Genomic DNA, 23,856 nt, shown 5'->3' with positions numbered 1-23,856 from the left:
TCAGGGGAAACCCTCAACAGAAGGATCTGAGGAAATCTCTGCTCAGGAACAGAGACAGCATGGTACAATATATAGGACACTGGACTGAGAGCAGGTCTTCACTACCCGCCGGATTGGTGGGTAGTGATCGATCTATCGGAGATCTATTTATCGAGTCTCATCTAGACGTGATAAATCGATCCCCGAACACACTCCCCATAGACTCCAGAACTCCAGTTCACAAGAGGTGGAAGCAGAATTGATGGGGGAGCGGCAGCCATCGACTCGCCGCCGTCCTCACGGCCAGGTAAGTCAACTTAAGATGCATAGCTGAAGTTGCGTATCTTAGGTCGACCCCCACCCCAAGTGTAGACCAGGGCTGAGAATCAGGAGACCTGGATTTATATTCCCAGCTATGCCACCATTCTGCTGTGTGACCTTGGGCAAGTCCCTTCATCTCTCTCTGTTTCCTCCTCCTTGTCAATTTACCCTGTAAGCTCTTCCAGTTAGGGACGGTCTCTTACAATGTGTCTGTACAATGGGCACCCAAGCACACTGGGAGTCTCCAGTTGCTACTATAATACAAACAACTAGAGGTCCAACATTTCCCACTCAACAGTCAGACTGAGAAAGGAATGAGAATCACTGCCCAGAGGGCCTGACAGTCTGCACCTGTGCCAAGAGTTTTCAACTAGTTACAGAAAACCATCTTGGATGGATGGTGTGGAATCCTGGGTTGTTCAAAAGGACTGTTCACCCACAAAGAGAATACCGGAGGAGCGTACGAAAGGCGCTAGCATGTTTGCAAACCTCCAGTAATAGAGATGCTACATAAGATGATGATATTTCTTGTGGGAGAAAGGGAACAAGAGATTTAAAGAGAAAAGGGATATAGGTTACCTTGGATGAAGTTTGTTTCTTCCGATTTGACCACCTCTATTCATGCGTTCCCACAATTGCAACAGAGAGAATCCAAAAGCAAAGGGAGGAAAACAGGTAAAGTGGTCAGTCAAATAATCTGAACACTGGTTTATAAAACTGTGTTAAGGAAGGCATATTACTAGCACAGAGTTGGCTCTATTACTGCATTCAACTAAACTACCTCCCTCACAGATCATAACAAGGAAGAAAACAGAACACCTGCATTGCACCAGAAATAAAAGGAAATAAAGCATCAAGAATAAAAAGTCGAAGAGACCCTGAGCCATTAGTAAGACACATGGCTCAAACTTTTGGTGCCATTTGATCCTACTAAGCTAATTTAAAGGCCCGGGGGAGGGAGGGGGGAACAGCTTGCTGTTGAGTGCATAACATGGACAAGACCATTTTGCTCTTTAGGCATCTGCTCTGACTCTGAATATTAACCATACACCCAGGCATCCCCAAGGCTGCTGCCCAGAACTAACGCTGTACCCTCTCTTATCCCAGAATCCCCAGGTCCACTCTGACCCACATCCCCTTAATGTTGCCAGAGGAACTGTTCCCCAAGTAAGAACAAATGCCTCCAGCAGCTCTCACGTGGACAGTGCACCTGTCTCGCCCCTTTCTGCACACAGTGACCTGAATGCCATCCCATGCCTTGCACACTAAATTAATGGGGGAGTTGACATCCCAGCCAAAAGGGCTTACACTAGTAAGAACAGCCAAAATTTCAAGGGAAGTGGTCAGGGTTTATTAGAGGACTTTGACATAGAGAGAGAGTCTCATTAATGACTAAGGAAAGGTCAGAACATTAACGGTCATGCTCGCAACATTTCTTGCTTTCTTACTTTTAAGATCAGGCAATTCATTCCCACCCTATTTGTATATGAAAAGCTACTTTCTTACAGCATATATATGCTAGGTGAGATCAGCACAACACAAATAAGTGTTCTGGAATTTTTTTTATTATTTGGTTGTTGTTGACATTTTTAAATAATTATATGCAGAGGGAGAAATATCAAAAACTTTCCAACAACACACTATTAAATTACCTAATAAACTAACAACTCTTAAAAACCAGGCAGCTACTAGGAAGAAACAATAATGAAAGGCACACCTCTCTTGTGAAGTCTATTTCCTATATTCTCTGCCCCAATCCGTCTTTTGGTAACATTCTCACTTTCATAAATATCCCATACCTACTATGAATTCCCAAGTGTCTAGTTTAACAGTCTACAGTAGACTGCAGCGTTCACATTGGATTCTGAAAAATTAAAACTGTTATAATTAATATTCACAGAAACCCTTCTCATTTTTTTTTTACCTGCAACACTTCTTAGTTACATATTTAAAATTGGACTTGCTTGAAAATTGGATCTATTCAAATTATATACTTTGGGGCTTTTCTCACTGTCAACCTGTTCTCTAAATGACTGCAAGACGAAGTTACAGATTTAGGCATGGTCCATGTTTTGTGTGAAACACAAATGGTGATATGTAAGAAAAAAAAAAAAAAGTCACACAAACCCTGATCCTGAAAGCCCTTATTCCTTTTAATCACATGCTGCAGCCTCCGCCCAGCTCCTTCTGGGTTTCTATCACCACTTTCAACACTGGAGTCCCACGGCACTTCTGCAATAGGAGCCTGATCCAAAGCTCACTGAAGAATCTGGTGAGGTTTAAGGCTGTGCCTGGCCTGTTCTCACGAAAGCTTATGCCAAAATAAATTTGGCAGTCTAAGGTGCCACAAGGACTCCTCATTGCTTTTGGTGATACAGATTAACATGGCTACCACTCTGAAACATAGCTCCTTGTATCCATTTCTCTCCTCTCAGCAATGTGCACTAATGCAGGGCTGGCACAACCTAGTCTTAATAGTAAATCCTTGCTTTAACATTTCACACTGATATATATATATTTCACTGGTATGAAAAAAAAAGATCACATCTAATTGGAGGTTTAACACCTTTTTAAAAATTCATAAAATCTAAACCTCTTGCTTAGAGTGAGAAAATGGCATGTCCTGAAAGAACAGTCCTGCAGCTGTAGGGCATACACTTTTAGAGATCTCACACACATGCACAGACCTACCACTCATTGAACTATATGGAGACTTGCTATCCGTGGGCTCACCCTTTAAAGACACAGAACAGAAGCACTTGGCTACAGAAGCATAATCAACTTTTATCCAGTCCAATGTGGTTGATTTTTAAATCGTGAACTATCTAGTTTTCTATGCTGAGTCTCAGGATGAAAATAAAGGTGGCATTTCCCAGTACAGAGTAAATCAGATTAGGGAAGCTTTCTTTTTTTGTGCATTCTAGCTATAAATTTGATTTCCTAAACCACTTACAGTTCTCTTGAAGTCTCCTTGCTTGACTGTTAGATTCAAGTTTAACACAATCTCTCCCATGTCATCTTCTATACTGTTTGTATCTTCCAATTTTAAAATCTGTTCAGTAGTTCTGCAAGCAGAAAAGAAATGCATCTGTAGGCTCCATTTTACTTTCTGGTTCATTATTAAAGGTCGCACTGAATTGTGCAAATTCGGTTTTTTATGGCTGATATTTAGCATATTTTAAAGTTTTCAAAATTGAGTCTAAACATTAAAATGTACAATCTAGCATATTTCCTTGTGGCATATATTCCCCCTCACAGCTTCCACAAAACATACAAAGTTGAGCACAGCGATTTTAAGTAATACCTTGTATTTCCATAGCAATTAATTAATACTGATAACCCACCACCTTCAGACAGGCAGAAAACTGATCAATGTGATCCCCATTTTACAGGAAAGGATATGGACAATGACTTGTCCAGCTGAGTTGTCTGACAGTTAAAGACTGGACTTTGACTTCTTAGATCTGTGTTCAGTTCCTAGACCTGATGCAGACTTCCTGCATCACCTTGGACAAACCATTTCATCTCTCTCTCTGCCTTAGTTCCCTTTCTGAAAATGGAGATGATAATATTTCCCTACCTCACAGAGGTGTTGTGGAAATAAATTCACTAATGTTTGTGAGGCACTCAGATAGTACAGCCATGGGGCCCATAATGCAAGAAAATGCACTTGTTCAAGATATCAGTAAGTCAGTATAAGAGCCAGGAATAAAACATGAATTCCGGTCTCCCAGCTCTACAGTCAGACGGACAACCCACAGATAAAAGATTAAGCTGCTGTAAAAGTGTTGAGATCATTTCCAAACTAAACCACAGTAACACATTTTAATAAATTCATATAGTACCTGTTGAGCTCAAGGTTGCTGAGCACCACAAATGCAGATCCCATGAAGTCAGAGGAGGCTAAATCTCGATCATATACCTGGTAACAAAATAAATGCATATTATTTTTACATCCTAAGCCAGTTTTGCCACATCAGAAAAAAGAACTGACATTTTGAGTTTCATCCCATATTTTGGGAATCAAAGCCTAGATGTTTCTAGGAAATTCTCCATTTCCGTTCTTTAATGTAGATTTTTAATTGACTACTTTAACAGCATTTTGAAATACCTTCTTGATATATGGTGAACAGAGTCATATGTGCAACAATGGATTGGGACCATTCCTATATATCTGGTAGTATAGTACAATCGAATACTGTACACAACCAGGCAGTTTTTTAACTACAGATGTTTTAGCAATTAGTGCTTACAACTGGTAGCTTGCAGTTCTGTTAACTATAAAGTTACCTCATAACGAGAAAGAGCTTTGCTGCTTGTCACCACTACCTCACAGGTAATAATTCTACTCAACTCAGTTCACCATATTCCACTCTTAAATTATTTCAGGTAAACCCCACTGATTTCACTGAGTTGCACAGATGCAATTGAGGGCAGAGTTTGGCACAGTAGGTTTAAACACCTCCAGTCAAACAGATTATTTTGATTTGGGACATTCACACACTGAAAACACAACATCCAAGTAAAATGTGGCAAAGATCCATGTGCATTTGAATATAAAGCTTAGAAAACATTGGATCCTAATTGTGTTTTGAATACACGTTCTCTGTGTCAAACCATCAAATTGAATAAATACAGAGTGAGAGCGAGGGCGTGCAATTGGTTCAGAGGAGCTTTTACCAATGTTTCAGTACCCTACACCAAAAATTTACCTTGACCCGGAGCTTCTGATCAAGAGTCTGTATTGGCAACACAACAGTTTCATCCCAAACTGGATTTAGGTTTTTGTAGATTACCTTACTTTTGTATAGAGTTTTTCCATTCAATTTAAATTTCACATATGGATCACTTGTACCTATTATAAACAATAACACAAATGGGATTAGTCTGGAAAACTTTCCAACACTACCAACCACAAAAAAACAAACAAATAATGGAGGAGAAAAAGCTCAGGGATTCTGCTGAATATGGCTAAAAAGTTATTTGATGGGGAGAAGGGAAAAAAAGAATTCTACATTGTGCTTGTGTTCTCTGCCATGTCATATTGGAAGAACCTTGGTTATTCTTTTCTCTTTTTTTTTTTTTTTTGCAGGAAGTAGCAAACAAAAGCAAGGATGAATCTATATAACATACAGACAAACAAAAACACAGAATCACAAATAAAATGGGATACACAAAAAGGCCTGCAGATTTTTATCAAAATCACTTACAGAAAATCTTACAGGATTCAATATGAATATAACTACGTTTGGCACGTTTTTGAAACTAACCAACACAATGTAATAGAGAATTGTATAGCTGCTAAAAAATTCTATATAGACTCATTCAGAAGACCTACATAGGAGGGCTCTTATTCATTACTAATTTCTATAGGATTTTAGAATTATTTTTTATAGAACCCTATTCAGTTCTGTAGATCTTCTTCATAAGGGGTGGCTTAATAAGTAGTATGAAAACATTTTGATGAAAGACAAAATATCCCCCAATTAATCTATTTTCAAATACAACCTGCAGAAAACTCTTTTCTTACACAGCGATAGCAGAATTATATATATATATTATTAGTTTTGGCAGGGAGAGGGAGGGACAGACAATGTTGCACAGGGGCTAAAAGGAAATTTGTTTTCCTGCTCCTCCAAGAGACCCACAGTTAGGGTCAGCCTCAAAACCCTCTGAAGTCAATGGGAGTTTTTCCATTGCCTTCGGTGAGTTTAGATCATGCCCTTAGCTATAATTAGAAATATATATATATATATATATATATATACACACACATACATATACATACATACATACACACACACACTTCCTAAGTACACAGGTAGAAAAGAAATATTGAACAAAAGCATGCACTTTGCACAGAAAGGACCACACAGATAATCCACTAAATAATAATACCCAACATAAAATATGCCCAACAACCTTCAGAGGATGCATTAGTTAGGAAATTAGATAAATTAACAAAAGGCTACACCAAATACCCCTATCTATCTTGAATATTCCAATTCCCCTCTCCTGGAAGGGGGGGGGGGGGAAAAAAGAGCGTGACTGCCTTCATGTATTGGATAAGCAGAAGCAGCCTGCATTATAAATAAACAAACCAAACCAAAGTCCCCAACTATTCACTACACCAACGAGGTAGTATCAAGATTAGACAAGGGAAGGAACTGATGGAATGGAAACATGAATAGAGCAATGGAAGCAGGTGGTCTACAGCTATAACTCATCTGTTTCTTAAATAGAAAAGAAACTTTGAGTGAAGGGAACCTTTAAAAAATAAAATTAAGAAAGCAAACAACCAAAAATCTAGATTCTGCAGGAATAAAAAACAACACATAACCAGCCTCTTACACTAGGAAACACAAGCTCCATAGCTAAGCAAGTGTTCTGATTGCATTATTACACAGAAATGTATCAAGACTGCTGAATGACCTTACTTTGAATGACCAGTCCTTCCCCATACACCCCTCTTTACTGTATAACAGCACTGTTCAAGTGAATCGGGCTTTAACAATCATTCTGATACATACACACCACATTTATATATATATATATAAACACAGTGGGAAAAATCTATAATAAAAAGAGGCCTTTAATTAAATAAGATTGCCACTCTGGGATCAAGCCTTCATGCTTGTCAGCTTACTCTCAAAATAAACATCTCAAAAGCAGGCCCAGTGGTGTCACTTACTAAGGCAAGGCATACTGGGTAATCCCTAGGTATCTTGACAGCAACATAATGTTCAAACTCTTTCATGGGTGAATGGCAGCACTTGCGTGAAACAAAATATTAATGTCTGGAATTAATAAAAAAAGGGATGATGATTTACAAAGCCAAACAAGAAAAGGGTGTCAAGTTAGTAGAGTGTTAATTGTTACGGAAAATAATTGAGGGAGAGCACGCAAGAGAAACATGCTGCGATTTGCTAGCTGAGCACAACTGTCTTACTGTCAGGAAAGTAACATCTCAACTAGGTAAGCAGGAAAAAAAGGGGTCGGCTGCTCAAGAATGCAACTCTGAGATTGACAAATGACGAGATGACGTCTCACTGTCAGCCAACAGATGGACTTTAACCTTTGCATCGGGAGCTTCACAAACAATGCAGCTCTATGGTACTTATTCTGACGGAACCAAATAGCAAGAACATAAAATCTTTTCTGGCAATGGTATCAGATTAGAAATGGAGCAGAACAAAACACTAAACCACAACCCTTTTTCAGAAAGGGTGGGGGAGGAATACACAACTAATTTGTTTAGCTCTAATGAAGCTTTGGGGTCTCCTTTTTTCAGTGTCTCGGTTCTTTTTTTCTTAGGACTTGTCTCCATGGGGACACAGGAGAATTAATCTGAACTAAAGGTGTGCATTTAAATTAAATTAGTTAAACCACATTAAATCCCTGTGTGGACACACTCGTTCAAAATTCAAGTGGATTTAATTCAGTTTAGCTTAATTCTCTTCCAAACTGGGGAAGAGCATGGCTCAGGATTTTGAAATTTATTTTCAATAAGTTGGAAAATGACAGAAAAATGCTCAATGACCTAGAAATAAAGCTAGCATGAACACGTGCTGATTTGCTTCTTGGAGTCTTAAGCAAAAGCCCAATAAAAATAGAGGAAAAAAATGTGACCTCTGAAAAATGATTCTGTTGTGACTAAGATTTTGGGGCGCTTTTTTTTTTTAATTAAAGGAAGGGTACTTATTTTAATGTCATTGGTTATTTTAAATAATTTTCACCATATCCATTTTATTTTTAATTAAAATCAGTTTCTCATTTTTTCCTTTTTCAAACTGTGATCCTTCCATGGATTTTACAACCCGTTAAGCAGCTGGCTTGCATTTAAAGTAATTAGTCAGACTGTGCGTGCTAGTCAGCATTGGCCAGGATGAAAGCATACTATATAACCCTTTCTTCCTTCTCCTTGGGGTTTATAACCCCATGGATTGTTAAATATACTTAACTTTCATATTAAAGAGTCATTCATTATCTTCTGCAGTTGTGAGTGAGCATGTGAATGTGGGGGGGGTGTATATATTATATATATAAGATTACTTCCAAATGCAGGGGGAGTTTATCTTCTAAACTGAACAGACAATAAGAGTTCAGGCACAAAAGAACTATGGACCTGCACTATTGAAGTCAAAAAGGAGCTTTGCCTTTGACTTCAACAGGAGTAAGGTTTTGGGCTATATGAAAGACCTTTTTTACCATGCTTTTAGTAGATTATTTTTGAGTAGTATTTTTTCCTAGAAAAGCGGCTTATCCCGTAACACTGAAGGCCATTCACTCAGTATAGGTGGACTAAGTTCACTGGGACTTGAAGTTGCCTAAACAAACAAAAGTATTCTGCACACAGTAACTAGATAGGGTTTAGTTTCCTCAGAAAGAGTTCATAGTGTTTTTAAATGGTTACTGCTGCCCTCTAGCAGCTATTATGAGATTTGCCACATCAACTTTATTTACTAACCCTACACACTTGTTTCACACTTTGAAAAAGTAACAGCAGACCTGGTGTTATTTCAAACCACATATTCATCTTCTAGAGATCAGTTTGCTGGGTATGCAAGGAATTAAAAGTATCTGTATTTAGAAATACAAAGATCTATCGGTGCCACAATCCTAAGAACTCAAACAAAGAAAACCATACGGCATGTATCCTAGATCATTTTAATTGTTGTTTTAGGATATTAAATTCCAAATTTTAATATGGAAAAGAAAATGAATTTATTTCTAAAAAATATTTTGCAGACTTATTTTATAGCCATATAGAATCAAGTGTAATTTTTCAGCAAACCCATAGAAATAATATTACTACAGTTGTTTACAATAATGACAAAAAAAATTATAAGATGGATCACTGGTATTTTTGTTTCAAATGAAAAAAAAAACCAACACTAATACAGAAATAACAAAAATGGAATCAAATATCTACTGGGGGAAGCAGGAAAAAAAATGAAAAAGCTTGTGTACTTGAAAAGCTGTGTGTGTGTTTAGAATGGTTTAGAAGCAAATGCCTCCGGTAAACTATGAAGGAAATTAAACCAGAACACTTTGCCAGTGAAGAGGTGTGTGGAACATATATAAGCCTAGAAATGAGCCACTGCTTTTGGAAGGAGAATGTGAGTTGACACCTGATAAAAAACAAGGAGGCAGACAAGAGATGTTTTGTAAAATGCACCTTGTAAGCAGCACGCGAGATGTCTTGCAGAAGGTCAGAGCAACCCATGATGCAATAATTAATTAATACTGGTCTTTTTCTGAAGCAAGAAAGCATTAAGTGGCATTAAAAAGAACATGTGCCTTAGCTTCCATGTTCGTTAGTGACGTGGGTAGAGAAAACCATAGGAGGACCAAGAGAATAAATGGTGGGAGTGCACCCAGGAAGTGATGAAGAGCATGGTGCAATATTTACCATAAGGGTAAAGCTTGTGTATGCAGGAAACTGAGCTTTACGTTGGGCCAATCCAAGGCTGTGGAATGAACACCCACAGGAACTAAGGACCATCACAATCCTAACAACCTTCCTTCTGCATCAAGTGCAAAGCACATTTCTTTAAACTTGCCTTTTGTAACGCATTCAGACTGTACATCACTCACACACACACACACACACACACACCCCCTCACTCCCGCAGACGTTGTGCGCACACAAACTGCACAAATTTACCAAACCAAAACACTACACAATTCTCCCCTGGGGGAAAAGATGAGAGAAAGAACAAACCACATATGACAAGTTACGCACGTTGCTTGATGTGCTACTGGAAGCTGCTCAAGTACTAGTGATGAGGCTGGTATAAGAAGCTATATGGAATAGAATCTATCTTAGGGTTTCACACTCTGCCCATCACCACAATCTCTGAGCACCTTCTAAAAAGGAGTAACTAAGTTCCTTGTAGAATTAATAGAGTCTTTGGTGCTTCTTTTGGGGTAAAAGCTCTGTGTGGGGTAGGAATTTTGGTTAATTAAACTTTATTAATGTACTTTTTGTTTTTTAAGTTGATTTGTTTCAAAGTTTTTTGGGTAGAATCAGTTGTCAATGTTGTGAGAGTGTCATTCTTACGTTGAACTCACAACGCGCTACTGTGAGCACAGTTAAAGGCTTGGCTACATAGCAAGTTACTGCACGGCAAGCTGGGATGTACAGCCGCACTCTGGGACCTTCGCGGTGCTGCTGCTGTGTCCTCTTGTGACATTACTATAAAAATTGTTAACAAAGGTCCCAGACAGAGCTATTTATAGTGGCAAATTTTGTGATATGGACACCTGTCCATTGAGAACAACCAACAAGAAAGTTATAGCAACTCACCTCTCTGAAACAATGACTGCTCTGATAAATGCAAAGGGCATCTGGGAGAGAAGAAATGTATGTTCCCAAAGGGAATTGCTCAGCTTCTAAGGCGCATACACCTACATATGCTTGTGCAGGCTGGTTTCTTTTTAGAACCATCTGTAACTGCAGCATAAAATGTATTGCACTGAGCAGATCTCTGAGAAAGTTTATGGAATGTGAGGGCCTTACGTGACAAGCTTTTTCTTTTTTTAACGCAAACACCATATAACAACTTTTAAATGGCCTTCCCATGAGGATTCCACAACTGTATTTTTCATTTGTTTTGTGTATGCCAATTTTCCATGGAGAATATATTAAAAAATGTGGAGGATGTCATGAAAACCTTTAAAAAGTGGAAGTAAATCTCAGCTGGCGAAAGATGATGGATTGAGGGCTCCAGAGACTGAAGTCCTCTAATTATACACAAAATAGGCACAATGGAAGCACAAGATTCCCCACTCCCACTTGGGTAATGGGACTCTCATCTTTCATTGAAGGGACCACCACTAGAGATGTGAGGGGAATTCAGTCACCAAGTCCATTCAGCACTTGGCCTCTCTGCAGGGACTGCCAAAAAGCCAGCTAATTAGTGTCAACTGTGATGGTGTCTAGTATGGTTTGGACTCCTGCCCACGTGGAACTCGACTGACACCAACTCAATCCATATAGGGCAGCATAGTCACCTGATTTCATTAGTGTAATGCCTCCCTAACCATGTCAATATCACATGAGGAAGGGAGGATGGATTCTAATGATGATAAGATCATTCCATAACATCCAGATTGTGTTATTTTATACATTTTTGACAGCACCTTCCATTTAGAGTCTTAATCATTTGGGGTACCTAGCACTCCCATTAGGAAGTTATATTTTCTACAATACAGTGAAACCTGTTTTATGCAACCACCCCAAGGCCCAGGAAATACTTAACACAGGTGGTTTTTTTATTAGAGGGAGAAAAAAATTGTATTGAAAAATTCACAGACTTTAGGGCCAGAAAAGACAATCAAGTCTGACCTCCTGCATAATGCAGGCATTACCTAAGAATGCTTTCATGTGGTTGCCTAAGATAAAGGATGGATTGTTGGAGGCGGTATTCAGCATAGGTTTGAGATTTTATGTTTTTCTTCCCAAAGCTTGATTGACACTGCTTAACATTTTCTATTAACAGTTCTCGTTTTTAGATGAAACCACTCTGGTCATGTTCTTTCCCCTTGCATGTCCATTTCTCACGATCATGCAAGTGATTGTGTGTACTGGAATGAGTGTATGTGGGAGGCAAAGTTTCAGAGTTATATGCACAAGCACTTACAGAAACCGAATTTGCAGCTGGCGCATCCCAGTACTCATAGTGGAAGTTGTTGCATGTTCCAGCACTCAAGGAAGAGAGACAACACAAGGTGATTTACCTGGAAACTTATAACTATCCAACATGGCTCAAATTCCAGATATTTGCAAACTGTTCACAATTAAGTCTTAAAGCAAAATCATTGGGCTAGAAAGTTGCCTAGTAAATCTGAATCATAGATCTGAGGAACTAATGATCTGATTGCAGATACCATGAAAGCAGAGAGAGTCTACATTTAACAGATAACTTATTTACTGTGAACTATGCAGTCTAGCTGTTATGAACACTTGCATTCTAAACAATAGTCTTATTTGCTGACAATGTGCTCAACGACATATTAAAAAAACAGCCCCTTCCACTGTGGTCTGGTAATCTGTAATCACATTAATAGCCTGGCACTGGATATCCGAGCATTGTGAAAGTATCACGGTATTTTTTAGTTATGGCCCAGTTTAAATAGAAATGCTTTAGGTATTCATTTTTTAAAATTTACTTTGTACCAAATGGTGAACCTCAAAGGATCTAGTCAAGTGAATCCCAATCAATCCGCAAAGTCATGAGATGGGCATGCAAGAATATAGAAATAAGCACCTCATGCAGGGGTGAATACTCTCCTGCTCTGCCTGGATTTGGGAAAAAGCGGGGAAGCATGTGAGGAAAACAAACAAACAGATCTGCACACACACTATCTCTAAAGAGATGAAAGAAGACAGATCAAACCACGGAACAACAGGAAGTTATTAGGAACCCACAGAGAGAAAGGAAGAGACTCAAAGTTAATGTTAAAACTGACGCAGAAGTGTAAAAAAAATCAAGAGTATGTTCATTGGAGACTGGTGTGGAAGAGAGAGAGAGAGAGAGAGAGAGAGAGATGGATTTTGTTAGAGTATATGGCCAGAAAAAGACTAAGCCACTCAGTGTACATCATTTCACAGAAAAAAGTTGCAATGATACACAGCATAACCACACAGAGTTTCAGGACAAAAAATACCTTAAGGCTCAAAGCCAGCTACTGGCCTCACCCTAACCACAATATAGAAACTGAATCTCACCAAGAAGAGCTGAGTTTCCGTTTCTTGTTATAGTAGCATATTTGAATGTTTTAACGCTTTACCAATTGTCAATTGAATCCTCAAATAACAGGAGAGAAAGAGACCACTTCATTACAGAAAAGGCACGTGTGACATCACAGTACTGCGAAGTGACACAATTGTACTGTTGCACAAAATGATTCAGAAGGCCAGTAGCATGCACAGTCACAACATATCAGCACTGTGAAGGAGCAGAGCATTTCAGGTCTCATTAGAACGGCTCAGTTTAATAACACAGCACTTGGAAAAAGGACTGTAAGAGTAAAACAAATCAAAAAGGGATTAACTCACTTCTAATTCCAAGAATATCAGACCTGGAAGTCTGTGGGATCAGACATGAAAGGATCAGAGAGACCACCAAAAAAAGTAGTCCACAGAAATGTGCGGGTCCAGCAGCATGTAGAAGGTCAGAGAGAAGAGACATTAAGCTTTTCTGAAACCCAGGAAATTGTAATGGAATGATCTTAACACCCTGGAATCCTGAACAGTTTTCAGCAGCACCCACACTACTTGTAAGTTTGTATATTTCATTAACAAAATGCACTTATGAGGATTTCTTACAATTTATCATACCAAAGTTAAACATTCACAAACATCCATTCACCTCACAATTTAACACATCAACTACTGATAATAAAAACTCCAAGACACAAAATTAACCAAACCCTTTGCCACAAAAGCACTTCTACTGGTTAAATAGACAGGACTTGAAACATACCCAGAAAGTCAAAGGGAACCATCAATGCGTGAAAGAATAAACCTATGTTTAACAAATGCTTTCAGCAGTAAAAATGTACAGTTTGGCTCAATCCAGTACAGACACTTGTGCAGATGCACACAATCCAGTATGCAGTTCTTTCATTATGAGAACTACAAACTTATGGATATAAAGCTACTATAGGGAGGATAGACTCAACCTGCACGTGTCATAGTAAGGTGAAGTAAACTGATTTGGCCTGCTGCTAAACTGCCTTGTGGTGAGAGCCTATGTAGGTCCCATAGGCTAGATAAGGTGAAATAAGGTCAGTACTTGGTCAATAGACTTCTAGGCTTTAACACAGGCCAGGCTACAGATCTGGCAAAAAGCACTCCAAAAACCTTCATCCTTGTGTCTGTGAATAACAAGGGGGTTTATGCAGAATCCGGCTGCACTCTTAAATTGGCTACTACTAAACTACCACCTGTCCCCAACAGGAAACCATAGGAGACAGTTGAGTATTAATCAATTAAACAACAGATTGGGCCCTTCCTCTCCTCACTGTTAGCAGGGAGTGACATTGAGCAGAACTCCACAGGCAGAGTATCTGGTGGATGGAAATTTCCCTCCTTCTCCAGGGAACCATCCTCCCTGCAGCAGTTGAGCAAAGAGAGGAAGCACACGCACGCACACACACACACACACACACCCACACCCTAATCTCTATTTTCTTTCCCCCACTGCTTAACCATTTTGTAGAAAGCAGTAGCGTACATACAGAGCTGGGTCAGATTCCAGCTGATTTGAGAAACTGTTCCCCCTGCACCCAAACACAGCAAGTATAAAGGTGGGGGCGGGGAGGAAAGGAAAAAAGGCAAGATTGTCAGGAATGGAAGAGTGAGAGAATAGGTGGGAGAGAAAGCAAAAGGGAGAATGAAGGAGTAAAGAAAGTAACTGGGGAGGAGCAGAGGATTAAGGGGATGGGGAATAAGGATGAAGAGGGGGAGCAAAAGAGAACCTGAGGGAATGAGGAAGAAACACAAACCAGAGCAAAAAGGAGAACAGACCCTGGAATTAGGGCTATGAAGAGAAGGGCGAGAAGAAAATGGAGAACAATTAAAAATAGACTGGGGGAGTAGTATACAGTAGAAGGAAAGAAGAGGAGAAAATGAAGGAAACAGGTGAAAGATCATGAAGAAAATCAGATTTGCCCCTGATGTAACTGTGGATTTCACAGGTTGTGGATGGCAGTGAAGTTACACCTGAGATGAATTTAGCCAAGTTTCATCAATTAGTACTTAATAGATGTTAAGAATATAGTTGGTGAGTTCTGAGGAAGTGTGATGGCTGGTGAGGAGCAGGGAATCCATTAAATGCATCTGAAGCTCCCAGCATCAGCCCAGCAGGAGGGAAGATGATCAGCCAGTCTGGGAAGAGCCACCTGAAGAAAAATGTCTATATTCGGTAGGCAATAGTGGCAATTCTGTGATTGTGGGTGGGGCAAGGATAGACTTGCACTCTCATTTTAATCTCTATTAGAACAGCTAGTTCAGAAGTGCTGGCAACTGAATAGGCAGCATGCTTTCCTCTGTTACTTTTGGACAAAAACCACAGCGTAGTGTTAGGAAGGCCTGGGATGCTGGAGGTGATGTCCTTCTGAGGAGATTGGAGGCGGGGGGGGGGGGGGAGAGAAACACCAGCAGATTTATTGAGTCTGGTATCTTGGCTACACACCAACACCAGTAATCTTAAATATTGCGTGCAGATGTGGTCGCCCCATCTCAAAAAAGAGATATTGGAATTGGAAAAAATTCAGAAAAGTGCAACAAAAATGATTAGGGGTATGGAACAGCTTCCGTATGAGGTGCGATTAAGAAGACTGGTACTTTTCAGCTTGGAAAAGAGACGACTAAGGGGGGATATGATAGAGGTCTATAAAATCATGACGGTGTGGAGAAAGTAAATAAGGAAGTGTTATTTACTCCTTCTCATAACACAAGAACTAGGGGTCACCATATGAAAATAATAGGCAGCAGGTTTAAAACAAACAAAAAGAAGTATTTTTTCTACACAACGCACAGTCAATCTGTGGAACTCCTTGCCGGAGGATGTTGTGAAAGTCAAGACTATAACAGGGTTCAAAAGAGAACTAGATAAGTTCCTGGAGGATAGGTCCATCAATGGCTATTAGCCAGGATGGTCAGGGATGGTGTCCCTAGCCTCTGTTTGCCAGAAGCTGGGAATACGGGACAGGGAATGGATCACTTGATGATTACCTGTTCTGTTCATTCCCTCTGAGGCATGTGGCATTAGCCACTTTCAGAAGACAGGATACTGGGCTCAGTGGACCTTTGGTCTAACCTAGTATGGTCGTTCTTCTGTTCTTAACTTCATCTGTCCCCTGGAGTATTGACCAATTAACATGTTCTTCATTTCTTGCCCTAACTTTTTCTGTAGCACTTGTGTACACTGTTAACTGTGCCACTTCTGGAATGGAGTGGAATGCAGATGCTGTTTAAGTAGTGGAATGCAATTGGAGGGACTGAGCAGGTTAATTAGTTAATATTTGTAAAGCTTTTGGAGTTCCACCATGGAAGAGTTCCAGGGAAGTGCCCAGTACTATAATTTCATTCTTCCCGAAGTGTATTGCAGCATTTAAAATAGCCACAAGAGGGCACCATTAACACAGTTTTTCATGTCTAGCTATAATATACTCTATCACAGTCCATGACATATTTATCCATTTAAAGAGCTTGTGGATGATCAGTCTGTAAATAAAGATCATAGCGTTTCCCCTCCCCCCAAGTGGCAATTTTTGTACACTGTTATACTTTGCATCTTGAATCACGTTTCCCCAATATGATCACATAATCTTTGAACAAAAATTAACAAATTAAAGTGGTGAGCAATCAAAGAATAATGTTACCAAAATAGATCTAGGTTGACGAATAACTTTTTATGTAAAATTTATAAGTGTCTGTGGTCTTCTTAAATTATATTCCCCAGGATTTAGGACAAGAATACTATAAAACATGTTAAACTAAAATTGGTTGAAATTAGGCCATGCCAACTCTTTCAAACCTTATTGATTTAATATTAACAGCTTTATATATCTTGGGTTTTCTGTGTATGACATACTATTCTCTCTCATATGACCATCCCTGTGTAACAGACAAGAAATCTTAGGCTGAAGCTCATCTTGTGTCACTGGAAAGGAATTTACCCCTAGATTTGCAATAGGATCTCAAATATGAGCAAACCCCTGAGTGGTACAGTCATATTGGGTATTCTTAACATACGAATGCCTCTGACATACTCTCCACTGTGACTGCTATACAGCACAACATTGTTGCAATTTGCCAGATGATGCTTATCTGCACTTTTTTTGTAAGTTAAGAGCATTTCCAGGCCAACAAACAATGTAAAAACCCAATGAAATGCACCAACCCTGCTTACAAGAGTCCCAGAAGACCTACAGAACCAAAATACTTATTTGCTTATAGCAATATGCCACCACATGAGTAAAGCAGCTAGGGTTGTGGGTTTTAAACCCGTCTGATAGCCGTGTTTAACTGCACTGCTTAGTTAGCTGGGTAGGTTTCTGGTTCCCAAACTTTTCAGGAGCATCAGCTGGCACTCTGGGGGCAAAAATAATAAATAAATCTGAAAGCTTCACATTTTCAGGAGGTCTCTTAGAAGGAAAACCCCCCAGTGATCCATGTGCAGATATGAACCAGGTAACTATATTCAGAACTACCTATCTACACACATGCAAATAAGCTTTTCCACATGCACAGAGTGGTAACTTGAAATCTTTGCCAGAGCAATCAGGAAAGCCTGAGGAGTAATAAATGCACTGAAATCTTTTTGAAGCTTCCCACATCCATTCCAATATAACCAAACTGGCTGAAGTTTATTACATTGTTTTTTAAGACATTTAATGGATTTCACATTCAGACTGATCCATTTCCTAACTGGACATTTTCAGGTGCCCAGTAACTTACATTGTATTCTTTGTCAATAAAAGTGGAATGACCCTGAATATTTACTCTGTCTAATTTAATAGGTTGCATTCTTTTACCTAGACAGAAGCATATACTTACAGCATGGGGCAGAGCAACCCACTTTCTAGGTAAAAAAGGCCAGTGAGAGCACATCAAAAAATGTACCGTGCCATACACTGGCTCCTTATCAAATACTAGAGCTCCATCTTAGAGTAGGGCCATAGCTATTTCAGGGATTGCCTCTTTGCAACTCCGATGACACGGTGTCCTACCAAGACTTTATGGGCTGACAGATCAACAGTCAGACTCAGTGGCAGGGCACTCTTAGCATCAGGCCTTTAGCTATTAAATTCCCCCATTACTGGAGGGTAGGATGAACCCAGGACTTTCCACCTTTAAGAATACATTTCAAAACCCATCTGTTACCCTAACACAGATGGCTGCAGATTAGCCCAGCTAAATTTCTCAAGAAGAAAAACCTGAGAGTCAAAAGCACCACAATGGCAAAAGTCTGATCATAACTGTGCTTTTAAAGTCGAGGGTTTGTATATAGATATTATAGCAATGTGAAGATAGATGGCCCGATTGGCAGACACTCGTTTTGTACTTCTCTGTATGCAAATACAGGAGGAATTTTAGTGGATTGCACATCTCCCCATGCACGCCCTCGCTAAACCAACAAACCAACAATAATCCATCTTGCCCTGGATTGTCTTTGTGTTGTCACATTACACTGAGCTGAATTGCGCAGTGCCTCACCTAAGACACAGCAAATACAATGTGAGATTAAGACTGCCTTCTCTCTTCTAGGGAAACATTCCTCTGCCCAAGTTGCTCATTTGTAGCAAGTAGAGAGTCCTTTCCACAGAGCCATCCAACAGCAAGACTTGTTCTGACATATATGATTTCTAGTGAACCTGGTGACATGCTGTCCTGTCAGAAAACACTTCAACAAAGAGCAGTTCTGTTTAAAAAGTAAAGGATTTAGACTACATAACATCTATTTATTAATATCTTCAGAATGTTAGGAGCTGGCCAGAGAAAGAAACAGTCCCTGGCAAGGAGCTTACCGTCTGGCTAGGACAGTAAAATATAGTGTAGAAAAAACAATGCATCTAGTAATCAGAAAGGAGCCCAACAAGCCAGGGCCCATTATAAGAAAGCAAATACATCTTTATAACAGGTCCATGCTTATCCTGTTACTCGTGTACTTTTGCCCTATTGCTCAGTTTCAAGAGAGAAAGTGCTTACACGTTTGCAATGTAAAAGTATTCAGAGGTTTCTCCATGGACAGAGTGTTATAATTAACACTAGTAATTGTATTTCTGGAGAGGCAAAGAGACCCAGGTCTAAGCTCTTAAAGGAAATGCTCCTGCATACAGTCAAGGACTACGTGCTACTCTCTCAAGCCAGCAGCGACCTAAATTCAAACATTTTCCATAATATTTGAATAATGTCCCACTGATTAACTCATTTCCTCAATGTTTTTCTGACCTTCCTTTCACTAAGCCATAAAACATACACCCCAGGCCTTATTAGGTGAAACTACATAATCCCTACCCTCAGAAGTGAACGCTCCCTACGTTGCAGCCCTCAAGTTTCAAGATCTTTACTAACTTCCTCCCTATAAAACACACATTTTAGACACCATCCTTGAAATCACAAAGCTGTTGGTCTTCCCCTTCACTACCACCCACTGGATTTCAAAACATCCTTTGGTTTCCTTTAAGTAAACTAGAATTGAACTGGGTCTTTTGCCAGCAGTAGGAGGAAAGCATGTGCTTTACAAGGTCACGTTGCAACGTGTATAATTCTCAGACCTGGGAAAAGCAGCAATATATATCTGCCCATCCCCTCCCTTGTGTACCTAGGGTGATTATATGACAGGAAATTTAACATTTTGACTGGCAGACTGGAGGCTGGCAGACAGAAGTAGTGCCTGATTCTCCCCTGATTGACACCAGAGTAAGTGAGAAGCCAATTGAGTTAGACTGGTTTGGAAAGAAAGTGAAGGGAGAATCAGGACCGTAGTTTGTTCTTGGGGTTTTTTTTTCCCCCAAAAGAGAGTTATCTGCTGTACATCAAAAGGCAGACTCACCGCAGCGATCCCTAATGACCAGGTTCCGGCCTTCTTTCAGGTGTATTGTCAGTAGGTAAGCAAAGGAGCTTGATAAGCTGCTCAAACAGTCATTTCCTTCCTCAAGAGGCTGTGGCAAGGCAAAGAAGCCAGTCATCAGTTTCACCATCTATACAGCTCAGCTCACACACAAAAACATGCTTTCTATTTCTGGAGTGACTTGAAATTCACAGGCCTCATTTCCTCTCCTTATGCAAGAGGAATACTGGTTACGCATGTCTTGGCACATGCGCACGCACTCACACACAAGCCAACTTTCAAAGGCTTTGTTTTAAAGCCTGTGTCAGAATTACCTATTTTCTTCATTTTAATCATAAATATTGCTGGTCGGGAATTTCCAACAAGACAGAGCTTTGTTGGAAAACGCTGATTCGGCTAACCTGAAAATTATTTTCCAGAAACATCTTGAGTTTGATGAACTTTTATCAAATCACAGGCAGAGTTCCAAAAGAAACCTGTCTGGTTTCCCGGCAGCCTGCTTAAGACTTTGGGGCTTCTAGTGTCCACAGCTCCAAAGCAGCCCTGCCATGCAGGCTGCCTCAGCAGCAGACCAATTATTTATTGTCAATTTCAGACAGCAGCTGCCTTGGTCTGGAAGCATAATTCATTTTGAAACAACATGTTTCTGAGCTTCTGAAGCCAAATCCTTTTGGAATTTCTGGTCTGCAGGAAATTTCGAAATACTGAAAATTCCTATGAACTAGAAATCCCGAATTGCAGCCAGCTTTAGTAGTAATTATAACAAACACATAATGCAAATAATGGTAACCAGAACAACATCACAGACATGCACAAGAGATAGAAAAGGGGTAATATAAAGGATGGGCCATAAGCGAGAATGACAAATAATACTGTAGATATGCATTGTACGCTGGTTATGTCCATATTGAGATTTCCAAGTCAGAGTAACATAAAATTATGTTCTTTTCCTCCTACTTTCTTGTACTTTTTACATTCATCTCCACTCAGATATGTTCATTGCCAATATATAACATTTCTCTGGACATGTTATTTAGATTAAGGTATCTAATATTTTACAGTCTTTCCCTATGTATTTGTGCAGCATTTATCACAATGGGGCCCTGATCTTGGTTGGGAACTCTAGATGTTGCCATAATATAAACCATCATCATCATCCCGACTGTATCTTCAGATAAAACATCTGATTTATATCACCATTATGGAGGAAGATAATGAAGTTCAGGATGTTAATGGTAAAAGTCCCAGAGTTGAATCCAAATTTTGCAAATACACATTGCGCCCACTGAGCGTGTGTGTACGTTAACAATGCCTTTTTAACATGGCCAGCATGTGTCATAACCCGGTTTGCTTTAGACTGCCTGGAGGATGATGAAAGGTGAACTCAATAGTAAAAGCTTGAGCCCAAATAAACATTGCAATGGCTCTACCCCCATATTCAAATAATATCCCTCAGTCCCAAAATCCACTCCAAGTTTTTCCTACATCTTCCAAGTAGTTGAATACATACCCTGGTGCTTTTTGCAGCACATTTCTCCAAAACAAACAATTTGTTAGGACCAGATTTTTCTCTAAGCAATACAGTTGGAAGGCTCTTTTGTATCCAACCCTTTCTTTTGAAAAGTATTTGAAAAATGTGGCAGCTTGTACGTGAAATCTCATTTGAAAATGATGTTGTTTTCTAGAGTACCTCAGTTCTTTTGACATGTGATTGTCTCACACCACTTCACCCTCCCCTTCCCACACACCAAAAAAAAAACAAAACAAAATATTTTAAGGAAGTTGAAGATTCAGATGTACAGTATTCCCTTTATCTGTAAGGAGCTGAACCCAAATCTAAATTTAACCCCCATTTTCCCAGATAGTCTGCTCAGGATTCAAAACATTTCAAACCCATAAACTTACTATTTGTTCATCAAAAAGTTGAGAGGACATTGAAGATTCCAGATCTATCCCTTCACATGGATGCTGTTAAAAACAAAAATGTAAAAGATGATCAAATAAGCAAAAGAAATATCGGGATTCCCCTCACCTACCACAACAAATATTCTCAGGTCTTAATACTCCATGCAATATGAATCAAACATATAGATGCCCTTAAAACTAAACAGCTCTCTGCCTTTTCAGATGTGGGAGGGGGCAGGCAGTAAACCAAAAATCTAAACAACTATGCGTGCTTAAATGTAGCATTAAAAACAGTTGATAAATTAGTGCTTCTGTGGAAGTGACTGTAAAATACATCTTCATTGGCATGGAGGCAGGGTTTGGAAAGGTGAGCCAGTTTCAAGTGTGAGGCTCATAGTACAGATATCCTTTGCCACAAAACATTCATTTGGGCCCCGAACATGGGAAGGGCTGAATACTCCTAACTTCCTATCGGTGCCAGTTGGAGATGAAGACACTCAGACACTTGAAAGACTCACTGTGTACTGCTCTCCCATTTTACCACAAACTCTGCTTAGAAGACCTCATCTACACATAAAAGTTGTACCACTTTAGCGATACTGGTATAGTTAGCTATACTGGTATAGTTAAAGTGGTACAACCCTTCTAATATGAACCCAGTTATACGGGTATAAATGTATTTATACCAGCATAGCTTATTCACAAGTAAGAAGGAGTATGAACTATGCTAATACAAGATACCTTTACCCTGGTACAACTGCATCCACACTAGCGGCTGTATCAGAATAGCTATAATTGACAGACTTGCATTGGCACTAGTTGGGTGTGGATCAGGCCTAACACAAACACGTCACATGGTATATTGCTATCTTCACTCTCTAGTGGCTGGTCCACACAGAAAAGAAGAGCCTTCTAGTTCTTCCAGCTATTGGAATTAGCTCTTCTGCTCAAATGGTAGAGGCCCATGCTTTCAGTAATGAAGATTCCTGGTTCAAACCCTGCTGATGACTGTGTGGACGAGGGGTAGAGACTGAGAAATTGTTACACTTCCACCAATTTAGTGAATTCCCACTCTGCATTCCAACACTGTCCTAGCGATGCTATACTTATGGATGACAAGATATTTTTTGTCACTGTCCCAATTCCAGGTGCTTAAAAAAAAAAAGCAGGAGCAACAGCATACTAGAGATAAGGGGAAGGGAAACAACACTTCAGGTTGAAATTTCTAACTCACCTTCTCAATCCAAAGGCATAGTTTTTTAATGGGGAAATCTTTGTAATATCTCACTGTGTATTTTAGTTTGGAGATCTCTAAGCTTGGGGAGGGAGAAAGAAGAAATCAAACTAAAATCTTAGAAATTCAAATAATGCCGCCATTTAAATTTTAAAACTTCAAACTTGGCATGTGATGTACATAACTCTTCAATCTTTAACTTGGTAAAACATGTTTCCCTCATGAATGAGACAACGGTGGTCAAGGAGATGGGGGGGGAAAAAGAAAACACGTTCTGCGCCATTTTCTTTTATGATTGAATAAAATGCGGTCTGGTCCTTCTGCGCAGATGGGAAAAGAGGTGGCATGGAGGGAAGGACAGGGTGCAACCTCTGCAGCCAAAGCTTGACTCCTCCAAACCCTAGAGTTTGCATCTGCAAGTGTTTAATGGGTAAGTCAACACTGCACAAATCTTACGACCGCGTGTAGAGCGCTTACCTGTGCTTGGGGGTGTGCAGTGTATAAATAGCACCTTAGAGTACGTACCTTATACAGCTCTACACACATCCAAGCAGTGCATCCCCCGTCTACACTGCTGTTTTTAGCAGTGTAGCATCCCGCTGCCTGTCTGCCACCAGAACCTTTTCCAGGCTCCGGCAGCAGGGAAAGCCCCTGGCAGGGGGTAGGCAGAGGGGAAAGGCTCCATGGGTGGGCAGCTGCTCAGCCTTTCTCCACTGCAAGAAAAGACTCCCACAGCTGGGAAAGGCTCTAGCAGAGGGGAGGTAGTGGGAAGAGGTGCTGGCAGCTCCCTGCTTATGGTGCCTCTACCCTGCTGCCTCCTCCCTGCCA

The 23,856-nt window shown here is 39.9% G+C and overlaps 1 protein-coding gene and 1 long non-coding RNA gene across 3 annotated transcripts in view; one reads left to right on the top strand and one right to left on the bottom strand.

Annotated features, from left to right (window-relative positions):
- LOC311527590 overlaps positions 1-23,856 on the top strand; it is a 560,808-nt gene that overhangs the window by 515,318 nt on the left and 21,634 nt on the right. The window contains exon 1 of one of the 2 annotated variants that reach the window (XR_014713380.1): positions 23,359-23,458. The exons of the other annotated variant lie outside the window; for it this stretch is intronic. This is a non-coding gene — a long non-coding RNA (uncharacterized lncRNA). Of the gene's footprint in view, positions 1-23,358; positions 23,459-23,856 lie in introns of those variants that run through there. 2 annotated transcript variants of the gene reach the window in all.
- MCTP2 (multiple C2 and transmembrane domain containing 2) overlaps positions 1-23,856 on the bottom strand; it is a gene marked incomplete at its 5' end in the record, with an annotated part of 131,007 nt that overhangs the window by 98,547 nt on the left and 8,604 nt on the right. The window contains 6 exons of the mRNA XM_084641741.1: positions 880-915; positions 3,254-3,365; positions 4,146-4,222; positions 5,013-5,155; positions 19,872-19,980; positions 21,795-21,857. Coding sequence (XP_084497867.1) covers positions 880-915; positions 3,254-3,365; positions 4,146-4,222; positions 5,013-5,155; positions 19,872-19,980; positions 21,795-21,857 — 540 coding nt within the window. The remainder of the gene's footprint in view (positions 1-879; positions 916-3,253; positions 3,366-4,145; positions 4,223-5,012; positions 5,156-19,871; positions 19,981-21,794; positions 21,858-23,856) is intronic.

Source organism: Lepidochelys olivacea (assembly GCF_965140295.1).
Source record: "Lepidochelys olivacea isolate rLepOli2 genome assembly, chromosome: 10".
NCBI classification, from domain to species: domain Eukaryota; kingdom Metazoa; phylum Chordata; order Testudines; family Cheloniidae; genus Lepidochelys; species Lepidochelys olivacea.
This window is presented reverse-complemented; position numbering and strand designations above follow the sequence as displayed.